The 27765-nt window shown below is 26.9% G+C and overlaps 1 protein-coding gene across 1 annotated transcript in view; it reads left to right on the top strand.

The window, feature by feature from the left end:
- The first annotated feature begins 9684 nt into the window (after positions 1 to 9684).
- LOC117181743 (interaptin-like) overlaps positions 9685 to 27765 on the top strand; it is a 47290-nt gene continuing 29209 nt past the window's right edge. Inside the window, exons 1-3 of the mRNA XM_033374707.1 lie at positions 9685 to 9914; positions 20149 to 20323; positions 25372 to 25565. Of these exons, the coding sequence (XP_033230598.1) occupies positions 9691 to 9914; positions 20149 to 20323; positions 25372 to 25565 (593 nt within the window). The 5' untranslated portion in view covers positions 9685 to 9690. The remainder of the gene's footprint in view (positions 9915 to 20148; positions 20324 to 25371; positions 25566 to 27765) is intronic.

The raw sequence follows: 27765 nt of genomic DNA, 5'->3' as shown, positions 1-27765 counted from the left end.
GGAGCGATAACGAGCGTATCGAAAAAACGAGAAAGCCCAATTTTTTGTCTTTCAAGTGATTGAAAAGAAATACCATTTGTGAAAATGTATTTAATTTTTTATTTTGTAAATAAAGTTTTTGTAGGTACATTAATTTCAAAAAGGCCAGCGAAACTTGACTGACTTGACTACTTAATTTAATAAATTAAATAAAAATTTAACGGAACCATTTCCTTTCTCCACTTCAGTAAGAAAATAGTGAAAATGTTTAAGTTAGAGAGCAGAATTATTTATTTTACTTATTTTAACTACAAACGTTCCATACATTCAAAACATTCAAACTGCTTTTAAATAATTTATTTCCTTTTAAGGGTTTCGTAGCCTCGGATGGGAAGAAGGGGAAGTGAGGGTGGGAAAGTAAAGGGAAAATAGAGTAGGAGGAATGAGGGGCAGGAAAGTAGGAGAAGTGAGGGGAATAAGGGTAACCATGTAACTATGAAAGTGTAGTTCAGTTTGGAGAAGTAGGAGAAGTCATGCTTGAGAAGTTAAGGGAAGTTAGAGTAAAAGGAACAGGGGATAGGAAAATAGAAGAAGTGAGAGTAACTAAGTAACTATGGAAGTGTAGTTCAGTGAGGCCAAGAATAGTCGAAAAATAGGATGAGGGAAGTGGGGCAGTGAGTAAAGGGGAATTAGTGGAGAGAAAAGTAGAGGAAGCGAGGAATAGTAGGAAAGGGTGAAAAAGTGTAGGAAAGTCTGTGTACGAGACGTGAGGCGTGGGAAAGTAGGACAAATAAAAGGAAGAGATGGTGACTAGGTATCTGTGGAAGTATGGGTAAGGTAGGGGAGGTGTAGTTATAAACTGGAGAAGAGTAGGGAAAAAGAAGTTAGGGGTGAGAATTGGGGGGAGTGAGAATAGGGTTAATAGAAGAGCGTGGGGGGAAGTGAGAGTAGAGAATCTTCAGGAGAGATAAGTAGAGGAAGGAAAGAACAGTAGGGAAAGAGTAAAGAAGTGTAGTGAAGTTATGTGTGGAGCATTGAGAGATGGAAACTCGGATAAATTAGAGAAACTGGGTAACTGTGAGAGTGTTGGTAAGGGAAAGATGAGGCTTTCGGCAAGTCGGAATGAGTTGAAGCAAAAGTGAGGGGTGGGAAGCAGTGGAAGTAAGAATAGGGGAAGCAGAGAAGAGGTGTATAAAAGAAGGAAGATATAGTAAAGAATGAGTAGGGAATGAAGGGTAGGATAAACAAGGATTGGAAAAATAGAAGAAGTGTGGAGAAGTGAGGGGAACTAAGCAACTGCATAAGTGTCGGCAGGGACTGACAGGGGCAGTCGAGAAGTGAGGAAAAGTAAGAAGACTAAGTAACTGTGAAAGTGTAAGATAAGAGAAATTTAGTCGGAAGTGAGGGTGATTTGGGGCGAAAGTGAGGCGTATTAAGTAGTGGAAGTGGGAATAAGGGAACTAGAAAAGAGCTAAGTAGGAGAAGCAAGGGACGGTAGAGGGATACTTTGGTATCCCTCTACCGCGCAGTCGAGAACTGAGGGAGAGTATTGGCGAAGGAATTATGGATGGGAAGTAGGTGAGTGGAAATAAGGATAGTAGAATAGTGATACGTAATAGTAGGCAAAGGGTGGGAAAGCTTAGAAAATTAAGGGTAAAAGAAGTCAAGGATGAGAAAGTAGGAGGATTAAGCGGATGTAGGGGAAGTGAGAGTACAAAAAATATAGGAGATATAATTAAAGCAAGAAAGAAATAGTATAAAAGGGTGGGGAAGTGCGGTCATATTATTTATGGAGGAGTGAGGGATAGGAAAGTAGGACACAAGAAGAAAACTAGGTAACTGTGCAGAAGTGATATGAAGTAGATGACATGAGGGAGAGTAGAGGCAGAGGAATTAGGGGTAAGAAGTAGGAAAGCGAAAGTGGGAACAGTAGTCAGAAAAGGATGTGTAAGGGAAAGTAGGAGCTATCAGGAAATAACGATGATTTGAGGCGAAAGTGAGGTCTTAGAAGTAGTGGAAGTGAGGATACGGGAAGCTTAGCAAAAATAAGTCGGTAAAGGAACGTATAGTAGAGAAAGATTGGAGAAATTTGAGTAATAGAAGTAAGGGATGGGAAAGTAGAAGATGTGTGAAGAAGTGAGGGAAACTAGATAACTGTAGAAGTGTGGGTAAGGAAGGAGGGGGGTAGTCAAGAAGTGTAGAAGAATAGGGCGAGAATTTAAGGGGCGGGGAATGCGGGAAGTGAGTAGAGGAAAAGTAGAGGAGAGATGATTAGGGAATGAAATTGGCGGAAGTGAGGAGAAAGCTAGGGTATTGTGAAAGTATGTGTTAGTAGGAGTGGGGATGTGAGAGGTGGGAAGTAGAGAATTTATAAGAAAGAGTAGGAAGTGGAAGTGAAGTGCAGAGGACAGTAATGGGAAGGATTGTATGGAAAGGAATGTGAAGTAGAAAAAGTAGACGGAAGTTTGGCGTGAAGAAGGGAGGTAAAGGATGGAAGTAGTCATAAGAAAGTGAGGAAATAGAGAAAATAAGAAATAGAGAAAATAGGAAATAGAGAAAACATAAGTAGAAGAAGGGGGAATGGATAGAAAGTAGATAATGGAAATGAAATATTTGAACAACTTAATCAAATATGTGGGAAAAGAAGGGGAGTAGGGGTGAGAAAGTGAGAAGATAGGAAATAAAGAAGGAATTAGTAGGGTAAGGAGGGAATAGAGGGGAATTAGGGAATCGAAACAGAAAATTTTAACGAATAAGTAACATAATAATAGGCTATGAAACCCTTTATTTATTTTTAATATTTAACGCGACTATAATTGTTCCTGTTTATTAGTCTAATTATATGAATTTAACTCAAACGAACGTGATATGAACAAAGGGAAGATTTTGCTTTCCCAATGTAGTAATAATTCAAATCGCATGATAATTGAAATTGTACACGAATTTTAGTATCCGCATAAAGTTATTTTGAACCGCCTATCCATTTCCCAATTATGTTGTATTCAACTAAATGAAATGAAAATTTTTGCTTTATTTGTTTAACAATACATTTTTTCTTCTATCTCCACCTTTTTAAAATAGAATCTTAAAATACTGGAAAAATTGCAGCTAAAGTTTTGTAAATACTACAATAATTGTCGAAAAATATTTGAATAATAAACAAAATTTGTAAAGAAATTAATTTAAAGATCGTTGAAAGTTAATGTTGGCGATGCGAGATTAAAATGTTAGATTTCAAATATTTCTATAATGGATGTTTTATCACTTTTTTATGTTTTCTTTCTAATTGTTATTAAGCTCTTTCATGCTTACTTAACATTAATTTCATATCTTAAATTAAAGTATAAGGCATTTTTAATCTTTTTTTGTAAGAAAATACTATAATTAAATAGATATCTATACCTTCAAAATTGTCAACGAAAAAATTTAAAAATAAATGTGACTGGTTTTTTTACTTCTAATTGCAATATTCAAATCCCTGCACAAATATCTATTCCCAATGTAACAAACAAATTAATATTAGACTCTTCTTTGGAAAAATCATTTCATTTTATACAAATCAAAAATTCCGTAAAAATTTTTTTATACTCTATAAATATAAGAAAATTTTGTTAATTGTATTGAGACAAAAAATCTTTTTGATATGGATATTTTATTTTTGACTTTTGAGGTACGATGGTATTATGTATTAATGTTATAAATAATTAGGTAAGTAGCAAAAATGAAAAAAATTTCAGTTTATTTATCCTTTAATGAAAATTCCTGTGAATCGATATAATAATAATAATCAATTTTTTTACATTTTTAAGTAATCTTCTATAATTATTTCCGTAGACTATAATTAAGATCCGTAATTAAGGTCAGTGATTAGAATAAATTTGCTTTTTTGACTGATTGTTGAATTTGAAATTAATGTTTTAAATTTTGATTTAGGGCGATAGCATTTTTAAAAAATATTTATCACTTTGCGTAATTTATTCAATTTATGATACAAATTGAAATTCTATTAATAATATTTTATTTTACATTTTATTTCGACTTTAATCAAATAACAATCAGTTTATAGAAGGCTAAATCAAAAATATGTAAAAGACGCAAAAAGAGCTCACGATACACTTATGTACACATATTATAATACTACTGTAAATAATGTATTCACTAATTTTATTATACACAGTTATATGTACCATATATTGTTTCCTAAAAAGAGCGATATTTAAGAACCTAATCTTTTCTATTTATTTCGAGCCCTTCCCTTTAAATTTATTCAATTTAAATTAATTTAAATTGATAAATTCAATAATTATTATTATTAAATTATTAATTATAATTAATTGAAATTTAACTTTAAATTAAATTTAAAAACTTTGCTTCATAATTGAACAAAACTATTTTTTATTAATTATAATAATTAATAAAACTTTATTGTTTTCAAATATATAGTTTCAAAATTCTAATTTAAGAATGCTTCACTTTTTAATCATTTGAAGTTGTTTAATTTTTGAGGCTTGAAGTTTGAATAATTTAATTTTGTAAGTTTTTAATTCGGAAACAAATAGTTTTTAAAGTTTTTAGAATAAGTAGGCAATTTTTAGCGCTACGCACAATAATTTTCTTTAAAAAAAAAAACTCGAATTTTGTCTAACATTTTCTTATTGATTTTACAGAAAATCGTATATACTATGAGAAATATTTGATTAAATTTTCTTCAATTATTTTAATTTAATTTAATTGAATTTACATTTTTTCGTTCCAAACTTGAACTACTTAATTAATTAATTAATTAATTTTTAATGCATGATTCATCATTTTAGTAAAAAAAAGATTCTTTTTATTCAAAATTAATTTAATTTGTCAACACTTTTTAAAAATATTCTTTATTTTTTAAACTGAAAATTAAACCATTACAGATTCGGTTGAACATTAATCTTCCTCAGTTGAAAATTCAAGTAATTTTTTGAAAGATTCTTAATTTTTTTGAAATTTTATTTTATGCGGCAAGAAATTAACCTCCTTGGCGAATAACTCCCCTTTTTGGTGAAAATTTAATGAATTTTGTTCAAGATTAATGTTTTTTTGTTATTGTTTTCAATTCAAAATTCTTGGTTCAAAATTCATGTCTTTAACTTGAACTTTAGTTTTTTTCGGGAAAATTATTTTTTTAGACAAAAAATTGTTCTATTTCCTGTTTAAACTTTGTAATTTGTGGTGAAATTATCTTTTTTTTTTGAGTAACTGATTCACCTTTTTGTTTCAAATTGCACTATTTAAAAATCACGTGTTTAGTAAAAAAATATTCTTTTTCAGAAGGAAATTAATCTTCTGGTTGAAATTTTATTTATTTGTTTAAAATAATTTTTTTATCGAAAATAATTTTTTGTTAATCAAATTTAATTATTCCATTTTTGGTCGATTTTTTTGTTGACAAAACATTGTGTTAATATTTTTGTATAAAAAAAATGTTTGTTTGAACAAATTATTTTAGTTTTTTAATGAAAATTTAACTATTCTATTTGTTTGAATTTTCCTGTATTTTGTTGAAGGTAATTTTTAAAACAAGAAGATTCATTTTTTATTAAGGATGAGGATATTGAAAAAAAAATGCGAGAATTTTCAACTAAAAAAGACAAACCACCAACCAAATAATTGAAGTTTTAACAAAAAATTATCAATATATAACTGAAAATGGAATAATTAAGTTTACAGTTTACAAAATTAATTTATCATTTAAAAAAAAGATGAATTTTTAACAAAATATAAGATTTTTTTACCAAAATAAGATTAATTTTTATTCGAAAAGTGAATGGTTAAATTTTTAATTCAGAAAATTAATCTTTAATCATAGAGATAAATTTACAACTAAAATAATGGAATACATTAGAAGTGAAATTTTTATGGATTAATTAAAAAATTTATTAAGAGGAATCAGCATGAGTTTCAAGGAGATCGCATAATAAGAGATTTTATAGAGTGTGGCAGTAGTGGGGATTCCAAAGAGTAATCTTTAGAGCAATTGCGAATCGCCGAACAAAAGGGAGACGCGATTACTGAGAGTGTATAGACAGTATGTAAGAGAAAGATGAATTTGTAATGAAAAATATGCATTATCAACAAAAAAGTTTAATTTTAAACCAAGTAGTTTTATTTTTAACAAAAAAATGGATTTTAACCAAAATTATGAATATTTAACTGGAATACTTGAATTTTTAATCAAAAAGACGAGTTTTTAAACAAGAAACTTAATTTCCAAACAAAAAGATTAATTTTTTACCAACAATGAAATAATTAAATTATCAGTGACATCATTAATTTTCAATCAAATTAATTAATTTTGTAATCAAATTATAAATGTCCTCCTGGAACAGTTAAATTTTACAAAAAAGATTAATTTTTAAGAAAAATGATTTAAAATAACTTTTTTTACATTTGGAAGCTCTAAATTAGAAATGTTACAATTTCAACTACTTTGTAACGAAATTATTAAATTTAAAAAATAAAAATCTGAAAATACTTAATTTTTAACGGTTTGAAATTATCCTATTTTTGATAAATAAATCTGCACTAGTCACATTTCGAGACTCTTGAATTCGAGATTCATCAATTAAAAATGAAATATTTCAATTTTTTACGTTCTTAATTAGAAATAATAATATGAAAATTAAATTTGTTTAAATTGTCCTCTCTTCGAAATATTAATATTAAAATAATCCAATGTCCATAATCTTTAATCAAAAATAAAATTTTTTATTTTTGTACTATCTAAATTATAAATAATATAATTTCAACTGTTTTCTAATGAAGTTGTAGCATTTAAAAATTCTTATCTGAAAATATTTAATTTCGCACTTTTTTATATTCTATTTTTCAAAGTTTTAATCTTAAATCTTCCAATTTCAATATTCTTTATTTTAAAATAATATTTGTTAATTTTTTACGCTCTGAAAATGTCCTATTTTCGAAATTTGCATATATAATCATAAATTTTCGAGATTCTTCTGATAAAAAAAATTTAATTTTGTACGCTCTGCATTAAACATAATACAATTTTAACTGATTTCTAATGAAATCTTCCACCTTAAAAATTTTAATCTATAAACGTTTAATTTTAACGGCTTGAAATTGTACTATTTTCGAACCTTAATTCCGAAATTATCCATTTTCGAGATTATTGAATTAAAAATTTAATTTTTGAAGGCTCTGATATTCTCCTTTTTCGGAATTTTAATCTGAAATCATCAAATTTGAGATTCTTAAATGAAAAATAAACAAAGTTTAATTTTTAAGCACTAAATTAGAAATAATATAATTTCAACTTCTTTCCTATACACTTGAAAAATTTTGATAATTTAAGTATGGAATTTTTTGAGGGCTTTTGACTTAAGAATAAAAAATTGTTTAATTTGAAACGCTTGAGTGTACAGAATCGGAATTTTTATTTTCAATCATTTTTATTAAAAATGGATCTTTTTATTTTAAAATTCAAATATTCCAGGTGACAATTTATCATTTTAATTAAAAATTCATCAGTGTGAGTAAAAATTAATTTTTCAATAGGAGATTTAATTATTTTATTTTTGGTAAATAATTACTCTTTTTGTTTGGAAATTTATTTTCCTGTTTAAAATATCATCTTTTCGATTGAAAATTCGAGCATTCCAGTTCAATATTCTATTCTAATATTCTTACACTCGTGATAATTCCTCGAGAAAAATGTTTAAGTTAATCCAGCAAAGCTTCACTTCCGCCATGTGGCCCCACTGTCACACACTGACTTTTTTTGTGAAAAATTAATTTTTTTATATTGAGCAATGATACAGACTTAATACCTTTTCATTAGAGACGCCTAAAAAATCCCGAAAAAGAAAAATTCCGACAATGTAAAATTCCCGAAATTCCAGAATAATAAAGTTGCCGAAAAATGAAAATTTCGAATTGGAAAATTCTCGAGTATTAAAATTCGCAAATAATAAAATTGCCGAAAAATACCGAATTTGAAAATTCTCGAATGATAAAATTCTCGAATAATAAAATTCCCGAATTATAAACTTCCAGAAATGGAAAACTCCCGAATTAGAAGATTCCAGAATAATAAAGTTGCCGAAAAATGAAAATTCCGAATTGGAAAATTCTCGAGTATTAAAATTCGCAAATAATAAAATTGCCGAAAAATAAAAATACCAAATTGGAAAATTCTCGAATGATAAAATTCTCGAATAATAAAATTCCCGAATTATAAACTTCTAGAAATGGAAAGTTCCCGAATTAGAAGATTCCAGAATAATAAAGTTGCCGAAAAGTGAAAATTCCGATTTGGAAAATTCTCGAGTATTAAAATTCGCAAATAATAAAATTGCCGAAACATAAAAATACCGAATTGGAAAATTCTCGAATAATAAAATTCACGACAGTTTATAAAAATATCGAATTAGAAAATTACGGAATAAAAAAATTCTCGAATAATAAAACTCCCCAATAATAAAATTCACGACAGTTTATAATATTACCGAATTCGAAAATTAGCCTATAAAAAAATTCTCGGCAGTTAATAATATTACAGAATTGTAAAATTCCTGAATAATAAAATTGTCGAAAAATAAAAATACTGAATTTGAAAATTCGGCAATATTGAAATTCGCGAATAATAAATTTGCCAAAAAATAAAAATACCGAATCGGGAATTTTCCGAATAATAAAATACTCGAATAATAAAATTCCTGAATTATAATCTTCCCGAAAATGAAAATTCTCTAATAGTAAAATTCACGACAGTTTATAAAAATACCAAATTGGAAAGTTCCTGATTAATAAAATTCTCGAATAATAAAATTCGCGATTTAGAAACTTGCTAAAATGGAAAATTCCCGAATAATAAAATTCACGACAGTTTATAAAAATACCGAATTGGAAAATTCCCGAATTATGAACTTCCCGAAATGGAAAATTCCCGAAAAGAAAAATTCACAAGAGTTTATAATATTAACGAATTAAGAAGTTTCCAAATAATAAAATTCCTGGCAGTTAATAATATTCCCGAATAATAAAATTGCCAAAAAATAAAAATACCGAATTGGAAAATCCCCTAATATTAAAATTCGCAAATAATAAAATTTTAAAAAACACTGAATTGAAAAATTCCCGAATATTAAAGTTCACAACAGTTTATAATATTACCGAATTAAAAAATTCCCGAATAATAAAAATCCCGGTAGCTAATAATATTACTGAATTGGAAAACTTATAAAATTTCTAAATGGAAAAATTCCCGAGATTAAACAATTGCAATTTTTTATAAATATATTTTATTGACTAAAAATACAATAATTAAATATTATTTTTACAAATTATTTTTTATTTTTAATTTCCGGAATTTTAATTTTAATTTTACAATTCGGGAATTTTATTATTCGCGAATTTTCCAAATCCACTAAAAATATTATTCATTTTTCCCCATTTTACCTGATCCAAATTTTTTTTATTTTAAACTTTTTCAATTCCAAATCATTCACTATAGTTTTTTTTTAATCCAAACGCTTTCAGTTCCAAATTATTACCTTCAAAAACTCAACATTCCAAAAATTTTCGAAATTATTTACGTTTTTATTATTAGAAAATAAAAATCGATATCGATTATCAAAAGGATTCTGAAGTTATCTCTGAAATCAGTCAATCAACCTAAAAGTGAATAAAACAACTTATTGAAAAAAATCAATTATGCCAAGATTAAATACTCCCATCGTGTTATCTATAATTAATGATATTAAAGAATTAGTATTTGTAAGCAATGAATTGTATTCTTGGATTGGCGATATAGAACACCAGTCGTGGAAATTTCCAACAAAAAGTGGCAGAAACATTAATGTCCTGGAAATTGTAGAACTTCACAGAGGATCTGCAGGAGAAATGTACATTCTGCTTCTTGAGCTTGCTTACGACAGGTGCTTTACACCTCTATTTTATGGCTTCTTTCATTCCATATTTTTTATTTTCTCATCCACTTAACTTGAATCCCGCATAAAGTTTTCAATTTTTAGAGCTAAAAAATTTAAAAATTAAAATACAAAATTTACTGCGAGGGTTTAATTACTCCTGCAATCTAACAAGACGAATTAAATTTTTCCAAAGATTTTTAAGAATTTAAGAATATTTTAAAAGATTCTAAAGTATTTTTAATATATTTCAATAATTAGGAGGGATTTTAAAATAATTTTTCCAGATTTTTTAATCTTTTAGGGTCCTTAAAAATATTACAAGGAATTTCTAGTAAATTTTAATAATTTTAAGAGATGTCAAGGGATTTTTATCAATTGAAAATATTTTAGGGCATTTTAAAAGATACTAAGTAATTTGTAATATATTTCAATCATTTGAAGGGATTTATAAGAATTTTAATTTTTTTAATGTTTTAGTGTATTTTAAAAGATTCTAAGACATTTTTAATAAATTACAACAATTTGAAGGAATTTCCAAACGCTTGAAAAACTTTTAAATATTTAAGGATATTTTAAAAAATTCCATGGAATTTAAAATATATTTTAGAATTGGACGGTATTTGAAAGGATTTTAAATATTTGAGGGTAATTCCAAATATTTCAAGACCTTAACAAATTTTAAAAACTTCAAGGGATTTCAAAGAATTTTAAAAATTTTCAAATATTGTAGGGTTTTTTAAAATATTCCAAGGAATTTTTAATACGTTTCAATAATGTGAAAGAATTTTAAAGTATTTCAAAGGTTTTTATAAATTTGAAGTATTTCAAAAGATTCCTAGACATTTTTAATAAATTCCAACAATTTGAAGGAATTTCCAAGGACTTTTAAAACTTTCGAATATTTAAGGATATTTTAAAAGATTCTAATGAGTTTTTAATTCATTTTTAAATTTGAGGTTATTTGAAAGGATTTTAAATATTTGGAAGCTGATCAAAATATTTCGAGACTATTTTTAAAAGTTTTAATCATATGAAAGGATTTTAAAAAATGTTAAAGGTTTTCATAAATTTAAGGTATTTTAAGAGAATAAAAAATATTTTTAATATATTTAAATAATTTGAAGGTATTCTGAAAGAATTTTAAATATTTTGAAATATCTTAGGGTTATTTAAAAGATTTCAAGAAATTTTGAATAGATTTTAAAATTCGAAAGAATTCGAAAGAATTTCAAAGATTGGCGGTATATTTAAAAGTTTTTCAGAAATTGTTTATAAATTTCAATTATTTGAAGGGATTTTAAAAATTCCAATAATTTGAAGGAATTTCCAAAGGCTTTGAAAACTTTCAAATATTTAAGAATATTTTAAAAGATTTCAAGAAATTTATAATATATATTGTTAAATTTGAGGGTATTTGAAAGGATTTAAAATATTTGACGGTTATACCAAATATTTCAAGACGATTTTCATAAAATTCAATAATTTGAAGGGATTTAAATTTTTTTTTCAAATATTGTAGGGTGTTAAAAATATTTCAAGGAATTTTGAATAAATTTGAATAATTTTAAGGGATTTCAAAGAGTTTTAAAGATTGTTGTAAATTAAGGTATTTTGAAAGGTTAAAAGATATTTTTAACATATTTAAATAATTTAAAGGAATTTTGAAAGAATTCTAAATGTTTTTAAATATTTTTGGGTTATTTAAAAGATCTTAAGAAATTTTTAATAGATTTTAAGATTCGAAAGAATTTCAAAGATTTGCAGTATATTTAAAAGTTTTTTAGAAATTGTTTATAAATTTCAATTATTTGAAGGAATTCCGAATGATTTTATAGATTAAAAGAGTATTTTTAAAACTTTAAAGGAATCTTAAAGAGCTTTAAAAAAATTTTAACGGAATTTAAAATATTGCAATGTGTTTGAAATATTTCAGGTTGATTTTAAAAATTCCAAGAAATTTTTAATAAATTCCAACAATTTAAAGGAATTTCCAAAGGCTTCGAAAACTTTTAAATACTCAAGGATATTAAAAAAAATTCCAAGGAATTTATAATATATTTTTAAATTTGAGGGTATTTAAAAGGATTTAAAATATTTGACGGTTATACCAAATATTTGAAGACGATTTTAATAAAATTCAATAATTTAAAGGGATTTTTAGGGATTTAAAAATTTTTCAAATATTGTAGGGTTATTTAAAAGATCTCAAGAAATTTTTAATAGATTCTAAAATTGAAAGGTATTCAAAAGGATTTCAAAGATTTATGGAACATTAGAAAGATTTTCATTTTTTTATAAATTCCAAGAATTTGAAGAAATTTCCAAGGACTTCGAAAACTATCAAACATTTAAGGATATTTTAAAAGATTTATTTAAAAAATTTTATTTTTTATAAATTTGAAAAAGTCATTTTAAAAGATTCTTACCTTTAAAATTAGAGGGCATTTAAAATGATCTTAAATATTTGAAGATAATTTAAAATACTTCTAAACTTGAATAAATTTCAATAATTTTAAAGGATTAAAATTTTTTTTTAATATTTGAGGGTATTTTAAAAGATTCCAAGGAATTTTTTATAGTTTTCAATAATTTAAAAGAATTTCAAAGTATTTCAAAGGTTTTGATAAATTTCAATAATTTTAAAACATTCCAAAACATTTCTAATAAATTCGAACAATTTAAAAGAATTTCCAAGAACTTTGAAGACTTTCAATAATTTGAAGGGATTACAAAGTATTTTAAAGATTTTTATGAATTTAAGGTATTTCAAAAGATTCAAAAATATTTTTTATTATATTTATATTATTTGAAGGTATCTTAAAAGAATTTTTAAAAATTTTAGGATTATTTAGAAGATCTCCAGAAATTTGGAATAGATTTTAACATTGAAAGGTATTCGAAAGAATTTCAAAGATTTGCGGTATATTTAAAAGTTTTCCTGTAATTGTTTATAAATTTTAATTATTTTAAGGGATTCCAAAGGATTTCAAAGATTAAAAAATTTTTTTTTAAACTTTGAAGGACTCTTAAAGAGCTTTATAAAAAGTCCAAGGGAATTAAAAATATTGCAAAGTGTTAGAAACATTTCAGGTTGATTTTAAAAATTCCAAGAAATTTTTAATAAATTCCAACAATTTAAAGGAATTTCTTATAGATTTATTATTCTTTATTAATTAAGGATTTATTATTCTTTAATAATTCTTAAGGAGTTATTTAAGGATATTTTGAAAGATTCGAAGGAATTTATAATATATTTGGAAATTTGAGGGTATTTGAAAGGACTTGAAATATTTGACGGTTATTCAAAACATTTTAAGACGATTTTTATAAATTTCAATAAGTTAAAAGGATTTTAAAGGATTTGAAATTTTTTTAAATATTGTAGTGTGTTAAAAATATTTGAAGGAATTTTTAATATATTTGAATAATTTCAAGGGATTTCAAAGGGTTTTGAAGATTGTTGTAAATTAAGGTATTTCGAATGGTTAAAAGATATTTTTAATATATTTAAATAATTTTGAAAACATTTGAAAAAATTCTAAATGTTTTTAAATATTTTAGAGTTATTTAAAAGATCTCTAGAAATTTTTAATAGATTTTAAAATTCATAGATATTCGAAAGGATTTCAAAGATTTGCGGAATATTTAAAAGTTTTCCAGAAAGTGTTTATAAATTTGAATTATTTGAAGGGATTCCAAAGGATGTTAAAAATTAATAAATTATTTTTTAAACTTTAAAGGAATCTTAAACAGTCTTTAAAAATTTCAAGAGACTTCAAAGTATTACAAGGAATTTTAAGTATTTCAGGATCATTTGAAAGATTCCCAGACATTTTTAACAAATTCCAACAATTTAGAGGAATTTTCAAGGACTTCGAGAAATTTCAAATTCTCAAGGATATTTTAAAAGATTCCAAGGAATTTTTAATATATTTTTAAATTAGAGGCTATTTGAAAGAATTTTAAATATTTAAGGGTAATTCCAAATATTTCAATACTTTAATACATTTCAATAACTTCAAGGGATTTCAGAAGATGTTTAAATTTTTTTAATATTTCAGGGTTTTTAAAAGATTCCAAGGGATTTTTAATAGGTTTCAATAATGTGAAATAATTTAAAAGTATTTAAAAGATTTCAAGAACTTTTTAATAAATTTCAATTATTTGAAGGGATTCCAAAAAAAATTTTAATTTTTAAGGATATTTTAAAAGATTTTAAAGAATTTTTAATATATTTTTTAATTGGAGGGTATTTAAAAGAATTTCAAATATTTGCGGGTATTTCAAAGATTGATATATTTAAGGTATTTTAAAATATTTTAAAAAATTGTAAATATTTTCGAGTCATCAAAAGATTTCAAAGAATTTTGAATATATTTCAATAATTTGAAGGTATTTGAAGGGATTTAAAAAATTTGAGGGTATAATTGAAACCGCCAAAGAATCTTCAAAAGCCTTTAAAAGTGCGAAAGTATTTCAAAATTTTTAATAGATTTTAATATATTTTAATCAATTAAAGAATTTGAAAGGAGTTTCATGATTTTTAAACATTTAAGGACATTCTAAATGATACCAAGAAATTTATTATGAATTTCAATAATCTGATAAGAATTTAAAAGATGTTAAATTTTTTTTAATATTCTAAGGTATTTTAAAAGATTCTAAGGAATTTTTACACGATTTTAATAATTGTAAGGGATTTTAAGTGAGATTTTAAAAGATGTTGAAAATGTTTAAATATTTTATCGTATTTCAAAAAATCCCAAAGAATGTTGAATAAATTTCAATAATTTGGAGGAATTTTAAAGTATGTCAAAGATTTTAGTCTTTAGAGTATTTTTAAAACTCCCAAGTAATTTTTAAGAGCCTTAACAATTTTCGAGGGATTTGAAAAGATCGCAAAGGATTTTAAATATTTGAGAGTTATTTATAAGATTCCATGATATTAATAATAATTAATTAATAATAACTTTAAGGGATTTCATAGCATGCTCATGATTTTGAAATATTTTAGAACATTTTAAATGATACCAAGAAATTCTTTAAAAAATTTCATAATTTGATATGATATTAAAATATTTTCTAACATTTCATGGTATTTTAAAAGATTGCAAGAAATTTTAAAAAGCCTGAAAAAGTTTCGAGCGGTTTAAAATATTGCATAGGATTTGAAATATTTTACAGTTATTTAAAAAATACCAAAAATTTGAATGGATTAAAAAAATCAAATCATTCAGAGTATTTTGAAATATAAGATCGATTTTTTAATAGATTATATTAATTTTAAGGGATTTCAAAGAATTTTTATGATTTTGAAATATTTTAGGGAATTTTAAATTACCTAAGAAGTTTTTAATAAATTTCAATACTATGATGATATTTTACAAGATTTTCAAACGTTTTGTTGTATTTTATAATATTCCATTGTTTTTCCATAATTTGAGGAGATTTTTTATGATCTAAAATATTTTCAAGTTTTTTATGGCATTTTAAAATTATTTCAAGGGATTGTTAATATATTTAAATAATTTGAAGGTATTTAAAAGTATTTCACAAATCTTCGATTTTAAGATATTTTTAAGGCTTCCAAAGAATTTTTAAGAGCCTTAAAAATTTTCGAAAGATTACAAAGGATTGCATAAGATTTGAAATATTTCAAAGTTATCTAAAAGATTACGAATCATTGTTTATATATTTCAATAATTTGAAGGGATTTTCAAAGAATCATTGTGATTTTCAAATTTTTAGGATTTTAAAAAAAATTCCAAGGAATTTCAAAAGATTTAAAAGATTTTGAAATATTTTCAAGTATTTTAAAAGATTCCAAGGAATTTTTGATATATTTTAAAATCAAAGGGTATTCGAAAGGATTTTAAAAAGATTTAAAGTTTTTTATAAATTTAAGGTTTTTATAGAGGATTACTAAATATTTTTAATAGATTTCAATAATTTAAACCAATTTCTAAGGACTTTTAATATTTACAAAAAAATTAGGATGTTTTCAAAGATTCAAAGGAATTTTTTATAGATTTGAAAATTCTTAAGGGGTTTCAAGGGATTATTATGATTTTAAAATATTTTAGGGCATTTGAAAAAAATTCGTCGAAATTTTTAGTATATTTTATTAATTGAAGGGTATTCGAAAGGAATTTGAAGATTATAGGGTATTTTTAAAACAGGCAAGAATTTTTAATGAGCATTTTAAAATTACAATAGATTTCAAAAGATTGTAAAAAATTTGAAATATTTCAAGGATATTCAAAATTTCCCTACACATTTTTAATGGATTTCAATAATTTGAAGGAAATTCCCAGGACTTTTAGAATTTTCAAATATTTTATGGTATTTTAAAAGCCTCCAAATTTTTAAAAATTAATTTCGAGGCATCGGAAAGGATTTTAAAGATTATAGGGTATTTTTAAAATTGCCAAGAAATTTTGAAGAGCCTTTTGAAGTTACAAGGGATTTCAAAATATTGCGAAGAATTTACAATATTTTCGGATTTTGTTAATGATTCTAACAAATTTTTCAATAGATTTCTATCATTTGAAGGGATTTAAAAATTCTTCAGGGCTTTTTTATTATTGAAGGGTATTTCAAAACATTCCAATGGATTTCAAAAGATTGCAAAGAATTTGAAATATTTTAAGTTGCCTGTTCGACTCTCACTGCCTACATTTTCGTATTTATTATTTATTCCAAAGTTTATTAATATAATTTCTTTCAATAATCGTTCAAAATTCTGCTAAAAATAATTTTTTTCAATAAAAAATAAATACAAAAAAAAAGTACAGCTGGCGAGACTTGAACACGCAACTTTGATTCACGCAAGTTCATTTTCATCACAAGTTATTCCTAAAGAGCTAAAAAAATTTGTTTTCTCATGAGCACAAAAATAATATTTAACAAAATTGGTATATTAAAACATAGTTATTCCATGCATAATAATATTTAAAAATTTTGAAAAAATTCAAAAGACTCTAGGAGCTCCCAAAAATGTAAAGTAAAAAAAAATGTAACCAAAATAGCTTAAAAACTCTGCAGATAATAAATTTTTTTAAGTTTGATTTCTAAAACTATTTTTTGCATCCATTCTTTCGCCTATAGTTTATAATACATTTTCACGTTTTAGATAAAAATTTTTTTTTTGGAAACTTAAAAAAAAGGGTTCGGGTGCAAAAATCTCAAAACATTTGCTTTTCTGGATCACCTGTATGTAGAGATCACCTAGATGCATAATTTATAAACAAAAAATAATGAAAAAGAAAGTAACTCCAGCTGAACCTTTAAGCATCGCCGTGCGGTCTCACAGACCGCACGGCCATACGCTTTTGTAAAAGATTGCTAATAATAAAAGTTGATGAAATTTCTTAATGTCTTACTTATTTGAATGTCCCTACGTATATTTGTATAAGTTATATAACAAAAACCTATTTACTTATTTAATTAGATATAATTATGTTATGGTGGTACAAAAAATAAATTAATTTTTTTTCGAATTTTTATCCATATCGCCCGGAAATTTGTTTGAATTTGCACCAAAATAAGTCCATTTTTGTTTTGTTTTGAAAAGAATATATATTTCGAGGTGACTGAAGCCCCATGAAGTTTAACACATATTTCCCATAAAAAAGAAGTTTTTTTAAATTTTATTCAGAATCTTCAATATTAGCTGAATCAAATTTACACTTAAAATTCCTCTTGAAAATTAGCCATAGAATACGAATGATATATTACTTTTTGAATATCACCCCCATAAGGCTATTTTATAAGGTCCTAAAAAAACCCATTAATGAAAAATTAGGGTTTTGGAAATTTTTGGCGAAAATTATATTTTCTTTCTATTTTACACTAATGACTAAATTTTTGCGTCGCGGTTTTTTTTTTAATTTTCCACTTTTTGTCCAATTTTTATTTATTACGAGGTAAAAATAAGTTTATTTTAACAAAAATAATTGTTTAAACAATTTATTATTATTGTTAATAATATTCTCTTTGAATAATGTTAGAAATTGAGTCTTTTTTTAATGCTTAACTTTTCTTTCACTTTTCGCTTGAAGTGAATAAGTATTTTATTTCATTTAACAAAAATAATTGTTTAAAAAATTATTATTGTTTATAGCTATCTTTTTCTATATTAATACTAGATATTCCTGGATTTTTTCTGAAATTTCTACTTTATTCCACTTTTTAATCAGAGTAAAGTAAAATTTAGTTCGAATTAACAAATATAATTATTTAAACAATTCATTATTGTCAACAATAATCTCTTTGCTTGGTGGTTGTGGTTTTTTTTCTGAAATTAGTCTATTCTTTACTTAGTGTGAGTTAATAATTATTTCAATTTAGCAAAAATAATTATTTACACAAATTGTTATTGTTTATAACTATCTCCTTCTTTACTTATTTTAGATAGTAATATTTATGATTTTTAATAATAACAAATCAATAATTAATGAAATTTGTACAAAAATAGTTGTTTAAACAATTTATTATTGTTTTTAGCATTTTTCTCTTAGAGTAGAGTAAGGAAGTTGCGGTTTTTTCCGAAATTGTTAACTTTTTGTTTACTTTTCAATTAGAGTAAGGTAATAACTATTGCAAGTCAACAAACATAATTGTTTAAATAATTTATTATTGTTTAAAATTTTATTTTCATGGAGTAATGCTAGAAAGTTGGGGGTTTTTCTGAAATTTTCAGGTTTGAAGTTTTAGTTGGGAACAGATAATAAGTATTCATAATGATTTAAACATAAAGTCTCTCAGTAACTACTTTAATGAAAAAAGTTATATTATGATCCATATTGAAAGTTGAAAGTTTATTTCAAATATCTGTTTTATTCCAGAAAAATATATTCGTAAACAAGAAAAAATTTTTTTAAAATGATTCTCTATTGTTTATGTATTACTAAATAAATAAAAAGCTAACGCAAAGTTTAAAATTTTAGAAAAAAACAGCAACTTTTAAAATATAATCTAAGATAAGATATTTGAAAACAATAATAAATTATTGAAACAATTATGTTCGTTTACTTAAATTATTTATTGCCTCACTGAGTGGAAAGAGGAGAAAAAGTTGAAAAGTTTTAAAAAACCGCAACTTTTTATTATTATTCAAATTGAATATTGTTAACGATAATGATAAAATATTTACATTAGTTTAATTAAAAATTGAACAAAAAGTCGAAAATGAAAAAACCACGAATCTAACTCTATTCTAAAAGAAAATTTCTGAAAACAATAAGAAATTATTTTAAAAATTTATTTGAACATATAATTATCAGCATAAAATAGTATTTTATGTACCAGAATTAGTTTTCATTTTATAAACCGCAAAAAATCAGAACTAGCGCTAAAAAATCGCTAAATTCATTTGTCCACATTTGGGCCTTCTTTAGGAACCTATAAAATAGACTTCAAATAATTTTCAGAATTTTAAATTTAGTTTTATATTATATTACTTATCATGAGAATTTTTATTTTATTTTTTATTTACAATTTTTCATTAAATATTTCTAACTACTACAACTACAATTTTAAATTCGTTCTTATTAAAATAATAAAAATATTTAATTTTCTTTATTTATTATTATATAATTTAATTAAATATTTATGGACCCGGTTCACTAAAAAATATTTTTAACAATAGTCGGTCACATTAGAAAAAATGTTTAGAAATTTTATGGAGCGCTATTCCCCCTCTAAATATGATATTTAAAAGAAAAAGCTTCCGGGCGATATGCATAAAAATTCGAGAAAAAAATTTGGACCATCCTTTGAGACTTCAGGTACATATTAGTGTAAAAATGAAATCACGTTCATGCTTGAAGCATAAAAAAATAACTAAAAAGACAATCAAAAGAATTTCCTAAAGGAATTTCATTAATTTATTAATTTATAAAAAGTGCAATTTATTATTAAACCTTCATACTCTTACCAGTAATGTAACATTTCCATTCCTCCAGAGAGTAATCGTTTATTTTATGTAAAAATTTTACTTATCTGATTCCTGTACTTTCAAGCTCATTTCAATACAACATAAATTATTCGCAAAATAAATTTAAAAATATTAATAGATTTCGTTTAGTTATTATTCGTATTGTATGTATTAAATTTATTCACTGATGCGTTTATTCGATATTTTATTTAAATAATAATCATTATCATCACTAATTATTGCATAGTTTATAATTTTAATGAAATAAATAATATAATTTTAAATAATTCGTTTTATCAACAGAATTAATTTTGTTTTGCGGCTTATTATTGAATTTATGGATATTTACCCATCAGTGGAGGATTTTACGAAAGAAATGAAAAATGTGAAGAGGCCGAAGTACATGTCAATTGCGGCTCTTATCAGATTGATTTGGGATCGATTGAAACGATTTCCGGACTCTATATCTAAAAAAATGGTACGTTTCAAATTATAAATTGTAGGGGAATCCGGGATTAAGAACACACAGTTTTTGCATCTTCGAATTTTAATAACAAAATAAAGTTAAAAAACAATCACTAATGCAACTTTAAGAAGTAATATTTAAACTGCAATTTTATTCACAGACGCGATAGTCTATGAGCAAAAGTTTAGTTGTTATTTGATACAATTTACGCAAACTCCAAAGACGTGCGAAAAAGGCGTGGGGCTTAGCGCGCACTCTGTCGCTTTCAGGTTTGGGGCCCAGTGCGCGCAGTTTTTGTATCGTCAATTTTTAGTAGCAAAAATAAGTTCAGAGAAAAATCACTGATGCAACTTGAAGGAGTAATATTACAACTAGAATTTTCTTTGCAGACGCGATTGTCTACAAGAAAAAATTTAGTTGTTATTTGATAAAATTTATGCAAACTCCAAAGACGCGAGAAAAAGGCGTGGGGCTTAGCGCGCACTCTGTCGCTTTCAGTTTTGGGACTCAGTGCGCGCAGTTTTTGTATCGTCAATTTTTAGTAGCAAAATAAAGTTCAGAGAAAAATCACTGAAGCAACTTGAAGGAGTAATATTACAACTAGAATTTTCTTTTCAGACGCGATTGTCTACAAGAAAAAATTAAGTTGTTATTTGATCAAATTTACACAAACTCCAAACACTTGCAAAAAAGGCGTGGGGCTTAGCGCGGACTCTATCGCTTTCAGGCTTGGGGCTCAGCGCGCACAGTTTTTACATCATCAATTTTTAATAGCAAAATGAAGTTAAGAAAAAAATCAGTGATTCAACTTGAAGGAGTGATATTTAAACTACAATTTTCTTTGCAGACGCGATCGTCTATGAGCAAAAGTTTAGTTTTTATTTGATACAATTTACGCCCACTCCAAAGGCGCCCGGAAAAAATCGTGCGGATAAGCGCGCACTTCAACGCTTTAAGGCTTGGGACTCAGCGCGCACAGTTTTCGCATTTTCAATTTAAAAAAAAATTAAGTTTAAAAAAGGCAATTATACAGCTTGAGGGAGTGATATTTCAACAAGAATTTTGTCCATGGACGCAATTTTTATTAAGAAAAAGGTTAGTTGATATTGGATCTCATTGACGCTAACTCTTAAGACGCCTGAAAAAGGCGTTGGGCTTAGCGCGCACTTCATCGATTTCAGGCTTAGGGCTTAGTGCGCACAATTTTTGCATGATCAATTTTTAATAACAAAATAAAGTTAAGAAAAAAGCTCCGATGCAATGTGAAGGAGTGATATTTCAACTATAATTTTGTCCATAGAAGCGATAATCTATGAAAAAAAGTTGAGCTAATATTCGATAAAATTGAGGCTTACTCCAAAGACGCTCCAAAAAAGGCATGTGGCTAAGTGCGCATTCTATCATTTTCACGCTTGGGGCTAAGCACACGCCTATCGATTTCTCAATCAAAATTTTTTAATTTAATAAACACATTTAATTTCTCTCTCATACCCGTGTTTTGAGGGCTTGCGAGACGGGCGAGGTATAAAGATTTTTTAATATTTTTTCGTCCTCATGCACACAACCTTCACTTTTTTCGGTCCTAGGAAAGACAAACTTTTTTCGCCCGCCGCGCATGAACGAAAAATCCGAATTTCTAATTCAGTCGGGTACAAAACGTTTTTTCAAAGTCTCGTTGCACCCATACGAGGAGCGCGCTGAGCCCTTGCGGGAAAGTGTGCGCTCAGTCCCCAGCGTCATTTTTGTTTATTTTTTTCACATGTGCAGGAATACAAGGAACTTAAGGCTATTTCACTCGCCATTATGCAAGTTTTTTGCGAGAAACCTTTTTTTAATCTAATAAAGCGCGCGCTTAGCCTCGAAGCGCGCTTAGCCCCGGACTCCCTAAATTGTTTTTAGCACAATTTGGTCACATTTTATTTTTTCTAGATAATTATTTATTTTTTATATACAAGACAAGTCAAATTAATTTGCAAACTTTTCAAAAATAAATAAAATGCATTATTTTTTTTAACACTTTTGAGAAGAAATTGATTTATTTAATTTTAATTTTAATTAATTTAGAGTAACTAAATTTAATTGAAAGGTGCTTTCTTATGAAATTTTATGGTTGATAATTATATCCTGGTTTCCGATAAAAGATTTAAGCCCAATTTCAAATCATTAAATGAGGCATTTCTAAAAAATATTTTTTTGTTTCTTGAATATAATAAAATTAAAATTTCCATACAAATTATTGGTAAACCATGCTTTGAGGATTTTTTTTCATCGTTAATTAATTTTATAATTTCGTACATTCTAGAGTAAGATAGAGATCATACTTAAATTTGTAAGCAATTTCTATAAGTATGTTATTAACTTTTCAAATATTGACAAAATGCCTTTTAAAAGAAACATATTTTTATGAAAAATATCACAACTTACAAATGACAGAAAAAAATTTGGTAAAATTTTTTTAAATTAGTCAAATAGTACTTCGAAGCTTATATATCACATATGGAATAAAAATAACTCATATCGAAAACAATTTAAGGAATATCATTTTCAGCATAAATTTAACATAAAACTGTTTTTCTGCAAAATGCGTTGTAATTTTTATACTCTTAACCCCCCCCCCCTCCCTGAATTTTTTCAAATAAAAAAATACATATTTTCTTGTTTTTAAACAATTTCATATTTAGGCTCTCCGTAAACCCCAAAAAGCTTAACACATGTTTGCCATAAAAAATAAGTTTTTGTAAATTTGGGACAGAATCATGAATATTAATCATATCGAGACGTACCTTGATTTATTTTTACAATTAGTGATAAAATACCAATCAAGAATTACGTTCTTAACATTATCCCCATAAGTCTTTTTTAAATGGTCCCGAAAAACCCCCATAAGTGAAACATTGGTTTTGCGAATTCTTGGCTCTAATTCTAATTTTTTGTTTTGTTTTAGCAAAAATTGTTTGTAATACATAATGTACCAGACTATACTAATAATCAGATTTTGAAAAAACATGTTTGAACAGTTTATTATTGTTTATAAAAAATTTTCTTAGAATAGAGTTGAAAAGTCGCAGCTTTTTCTTAATTTTTGAAAATAGTTTTCAACTTTGCAGTTAGGGAGAGGAAAAAATCAATTAAAGATAACAATAATTATTTTGTCGAACAATTTAGTATTTTTTATGCGAATATTCTTTTTAAGAATGCTAGAAAGCTGCTATCTTGCTTAAAATTTCTAAACCTTTTCCAGATTTTCGGTTAAAGTAAGGCAATAATTAATTAAAAGTCACAAAATTTTTTGATAATTCAATTTATTGTTGATTAAAACTATTTTGTTTAATAGGTTAGCAAAAAAACAGGTCAAAATATTGTTTTGGATTACAAAAAGAGGTTTAGTACAGGGCCCTAAATCTAAATTTGTCACTTTACATTTTTTACTATCTGAATCCGCTCCTTTCCATTCCAATTCTTTTTAAGTTTTTTACTTAAGGAAAAAAATGTAAGAAAGTGTAATAATTATTTATTCATAACTAAAAAGCTAAAAAAAATTGAAAATTTCAGAAAAATAAACCGCAACTTTCTAGTATTGTTTTAAAAGAATATTGTTATAAATATTTTAATAGATATTCTAAACAATTATTTTTATTGAATTTTATTAAATATTTTCTAACTCTACGTAAAAAGTTCAAAAAGGTTGAAAATTGTCGATAAACGCTACTTTCTATCAATAATGTACTAAAAAATAGTTATAAACAACCATTACATATTTAATTAAATAATTTTTTATTTTATATTAATTATTATCTTAATGTAACCGAAAATCTTACAAAAACTTAAAAAGTTCAGGAAAAAACAGAAACATTCTAATATTATTCTAAGAAAAGGTAGGTATGAACAAAAATATATTGTTTAAACAAATAATTTGTTAAGTTTGATCAATTATTATTACTGATTATCATTACTTTACGTTATGTAAAAAGTTTAAAAAAATGGGAAATTTCTGAAAAGCCCGCAATTTTCTAGCATCACTTTAAAGTGTCATAGTTATAAACAATTAGAAATTGTTTAAACAATTAATTCAACTACTTAGAATAATTTTTACCTCACTCTAAGTAGAAATTTTTTAAAAATTGGTATTTTCATTTTAAAAGCCCGCTAATATGCAGTACTTATCTAAGATAATATTGTTATAAACAATAAAAAATTGTTTGAAAAATATTTTTGTTAATTTTAAATCATTAGTTCCTCACCATAAATAAAATTTTGGAACAAGTGCAAAAATGCATAAAATATCGCGAATTGCTTCCTAAAATCTAAAGTAAAATTGCTATAAACAATCATAAATTGTTTGAACAATTTTCTAAAATATCTGATTATCAGTAAAAGTAATATTATTTTTCAGAAACAATATGTACTAATATAAACCGCAAAAAATAAGAATTAGCGGCAGAAACTCACAAAACCCAATTTTTCACTTATGGGGCTTTTTGAGACCCTATGAAATAAGTTTAGGGGGATAAAATTAAAAAATTAATTCAATTCTTCTATTTTGTAGCTATTTTTGCAGATGAATTAAAAGGGACAACTCGTCTCGCCTAAAATTTGCCATTATCTCTCAAATTTACAATAAGGCTTGCTTTTTCTCATGGGGAATACGTGGTAAACTTTATAGGGTTTGCGCAAGCTCGAAATAACACTTTTTTTAACCAAAAATACATTTCTTTTAATTCAAAAAATTTTTTTGGGCAGGGAGGGGGTGAAAGTATGAAAATGACAACAACAAATTTCAATGCGTTTTTTGGACCACTCTAATGTACATTGTTAAATGTTTTTTCATCTGAAGGTTCGTTGAAATGTTGAAAGAAATATTCAATTATTCAAGTTCTCCCTCGAATTTAAAATTCCAATATTCTTTTTGATGAAATATCTCTGACACATTTTTACGACCGACTGGAGAAGTGTGAAGAGGCAGAAAATTTGAAATCTTGAGTCTTTCTCAACGAGGGACGAACCGACCACTTAGCCTAGCTCTTATGCTGTGCATTTATTCGAGTGGAATGCATATCTAGGCGAAGATGAAAGGCGTGGACTCGGAATCTTTCGTGGAAAAAATCTCGCGAAGTACGCAAGCTGTCGGTGACCGTGGTTGTTTCAAACATTGCCGAAGTTGCTCACTTGCTGCTAGCACGATTCTCGACCTGATAAACGGAATCGAGGCGACATTTCTCGAATACAAACTGCACTCAGCCGCAGCAGAGCAGAGGTACCATCAATTTTAACCTACTTTATCCCCATTAATTTTTTCCACTCAAGATTTATGCTGTAGAAAAAATAATTCCAATATTTTACTTTTAGGAATCGTTATCAGCAAATAAGGAATAAAAAGTCCTCAGCCACTTTATCAGTTGACTTGGTTCTTCAGTTTTATAAATCAGTCTATTTTAATTACTCACCAATTTACTTACCACGTCACTTTCCCTCCCATCATCAACTGCTCCTGCCTCTACTTCCTCTCTTCAAACTTCTCCTGCAACCCCATCCATCACCACCCATAAGTATCCACCCCTCCTCTTCCTACTTCTCCTCCACTTATCACCCTCACTTACATAATACGCCTTCCATCGATTTTCCTAATTCCCAATCCCTCTCTACCCCTACTTCCTTAATTTCACTTCCATTCCCTTCCCTTACTTAAAATTTCTTCACTTCCCCTCTCCTCACGTGAACCCTATCATGCCTTCTACTTCCTTTACTTTTTATCACTCTCTCTTCAAGTCCCACATCTTCCTATACTCCTCCTACCTTAACTTCTCCTTTTCTAACTTCTTATCCTCAACTCACCCTAACTTAGCTCAAAACTAAATTCCTCTCACTTCTTCTCCATCTTTTTGCTTCCCTTTTTACTCTTCCTTTTCTTACTTTCTCTTTTACCTCTCAAATCATTTCCTCTACTTCCAATTTCTAGCACACTTGTCCCTTTTTCTAGTTTTCTTCTCATAAGTGCCCCTCGTTTCCCCTACATGTCACTTCTTTACTTCCTCTCACTCCACCTTTAGTTTTTCTCACTTCTCCACTTTTCGGTCCATAGCTTCCTTTTCACTTGTCTTCCCATACCCTAAATCTGCCACCTCTGCCTAACTAGAACCTTAAACCTCTGCCTAAATCTCTGCCTCTAAATCTAACAGCACTCCTTTAACTACTCCTACTTTCCATTTTCATTCCTCCCTTCCCTGCTTCTCCTTCCCTACTCATGCCTGCTCACCTATTCCCCCTCATATCACTTTTCGTAACTACGACCCGTTAGTACCCTTCACTTTCCCTACTTCTGATTTCTTTACACCTTGTCTTACTTTTTCTCTCCTCACACCATCCCCCTCACTTCTACTATCCCTCCCTCTCCTTAATTCCCATTCAACTAACCTTATGTTCCTCTCCTCACCCACCCCTACTACCATTCTTATTACCTCTCTACCTTTCATGTCCACCCTTCCTTTTACTTTCATCCCATCCTTGCTTCCTTTCTTCTACCTCCCTTCCCACGCTGCCGATTGCTTTTCCTACTTCTATAACTCACACTTCCTCTACTCCCTATTCCTTCAGTTCTTTATGCTTCTCTTGCAAAAAAGTACTATATTCGAACACACGAACGAAACTAGGCTGGGGCTACGAACCCCTAAAAAGTAGTTCATAACCTATTAAGACGATAATTAATTCATTCAATTTATCCCGCCCATACTATGACTTATTTGCTCTTACTTCCCATCTCCTCGCTTCTCCTACTTTCTATTCCTTAACTTCTTATTTTTCCTTCCGGAAAAAAGCACAACGAACTGACTGTCATCCAACCAAATTTTTTAGGGTTTCGTAGCCTATTAAGTCGTTAATTAAGTCCTTCAAATTCTTCTCTATCTCATCTTACTCCTCTCTATCTCTCCTATTCTCTCCTATCTTATCCTATCCCATCTAGAATTAGGAAATAATATAAAATTTGATATTTAGGGTTTTCTGTGCTTCATATCTGTTTTGTCTTATACACCTCTGTACTATCATATCTGGTCTTATCTGGTCCCATCCGATCCTATCCGATCCTATTCAATCCTTCCCGATCCTATCCAATCCTCGTATATATAAAATTCTATCATATCTGATTCCATCCAATCCTATATGATTCTATCTAATCTTATCCTCTCCTATCCTCTTCAACCCCATCCTATTCTCTTTCAAATGATTCTATCGTATCCAAGCAGATTTTATCCTATTGTTGCGATCCTATCCGCGGGAAAAAGTACGAGAGACGATGAGACGCTCATTGCGGCAAAATGAGAAACAGAGTTCCAAAAATTTTAAGAGCCCACATTTCTTTGTCGATTGCGCTATTTTCACATAAGGTCATGTGATGAGTGGGTCCCGTGACCAGATTCCTACCTTACCCACACTTTTTTTTATTTCCTAGCTTATTTTCA

The sequence above is a fragment of the Belonocnema kinseyi genome, chromosome 10, assembly GCF_010883055.1.
Source record: "Belonocnema kinseyi isolate 2016_QV_RU_SX_M_011 chromosome 10, B_treatae_v1, whole genome shotgun sequence".
In the NCBI taxonomy this organism is placed as follows: domain Eukaryota; kingdom Metazoa; phylum Arthropoda; class Insecta; order Hymenoptera; family Cynipidae; genus Belonocnema; species Belonocnema kinseyi.
The sequence above is the reverse complement of the archived record's forward strand: the minus strand, read 5'-3'. Positions and strand labels throughout refer to the sequence as shown.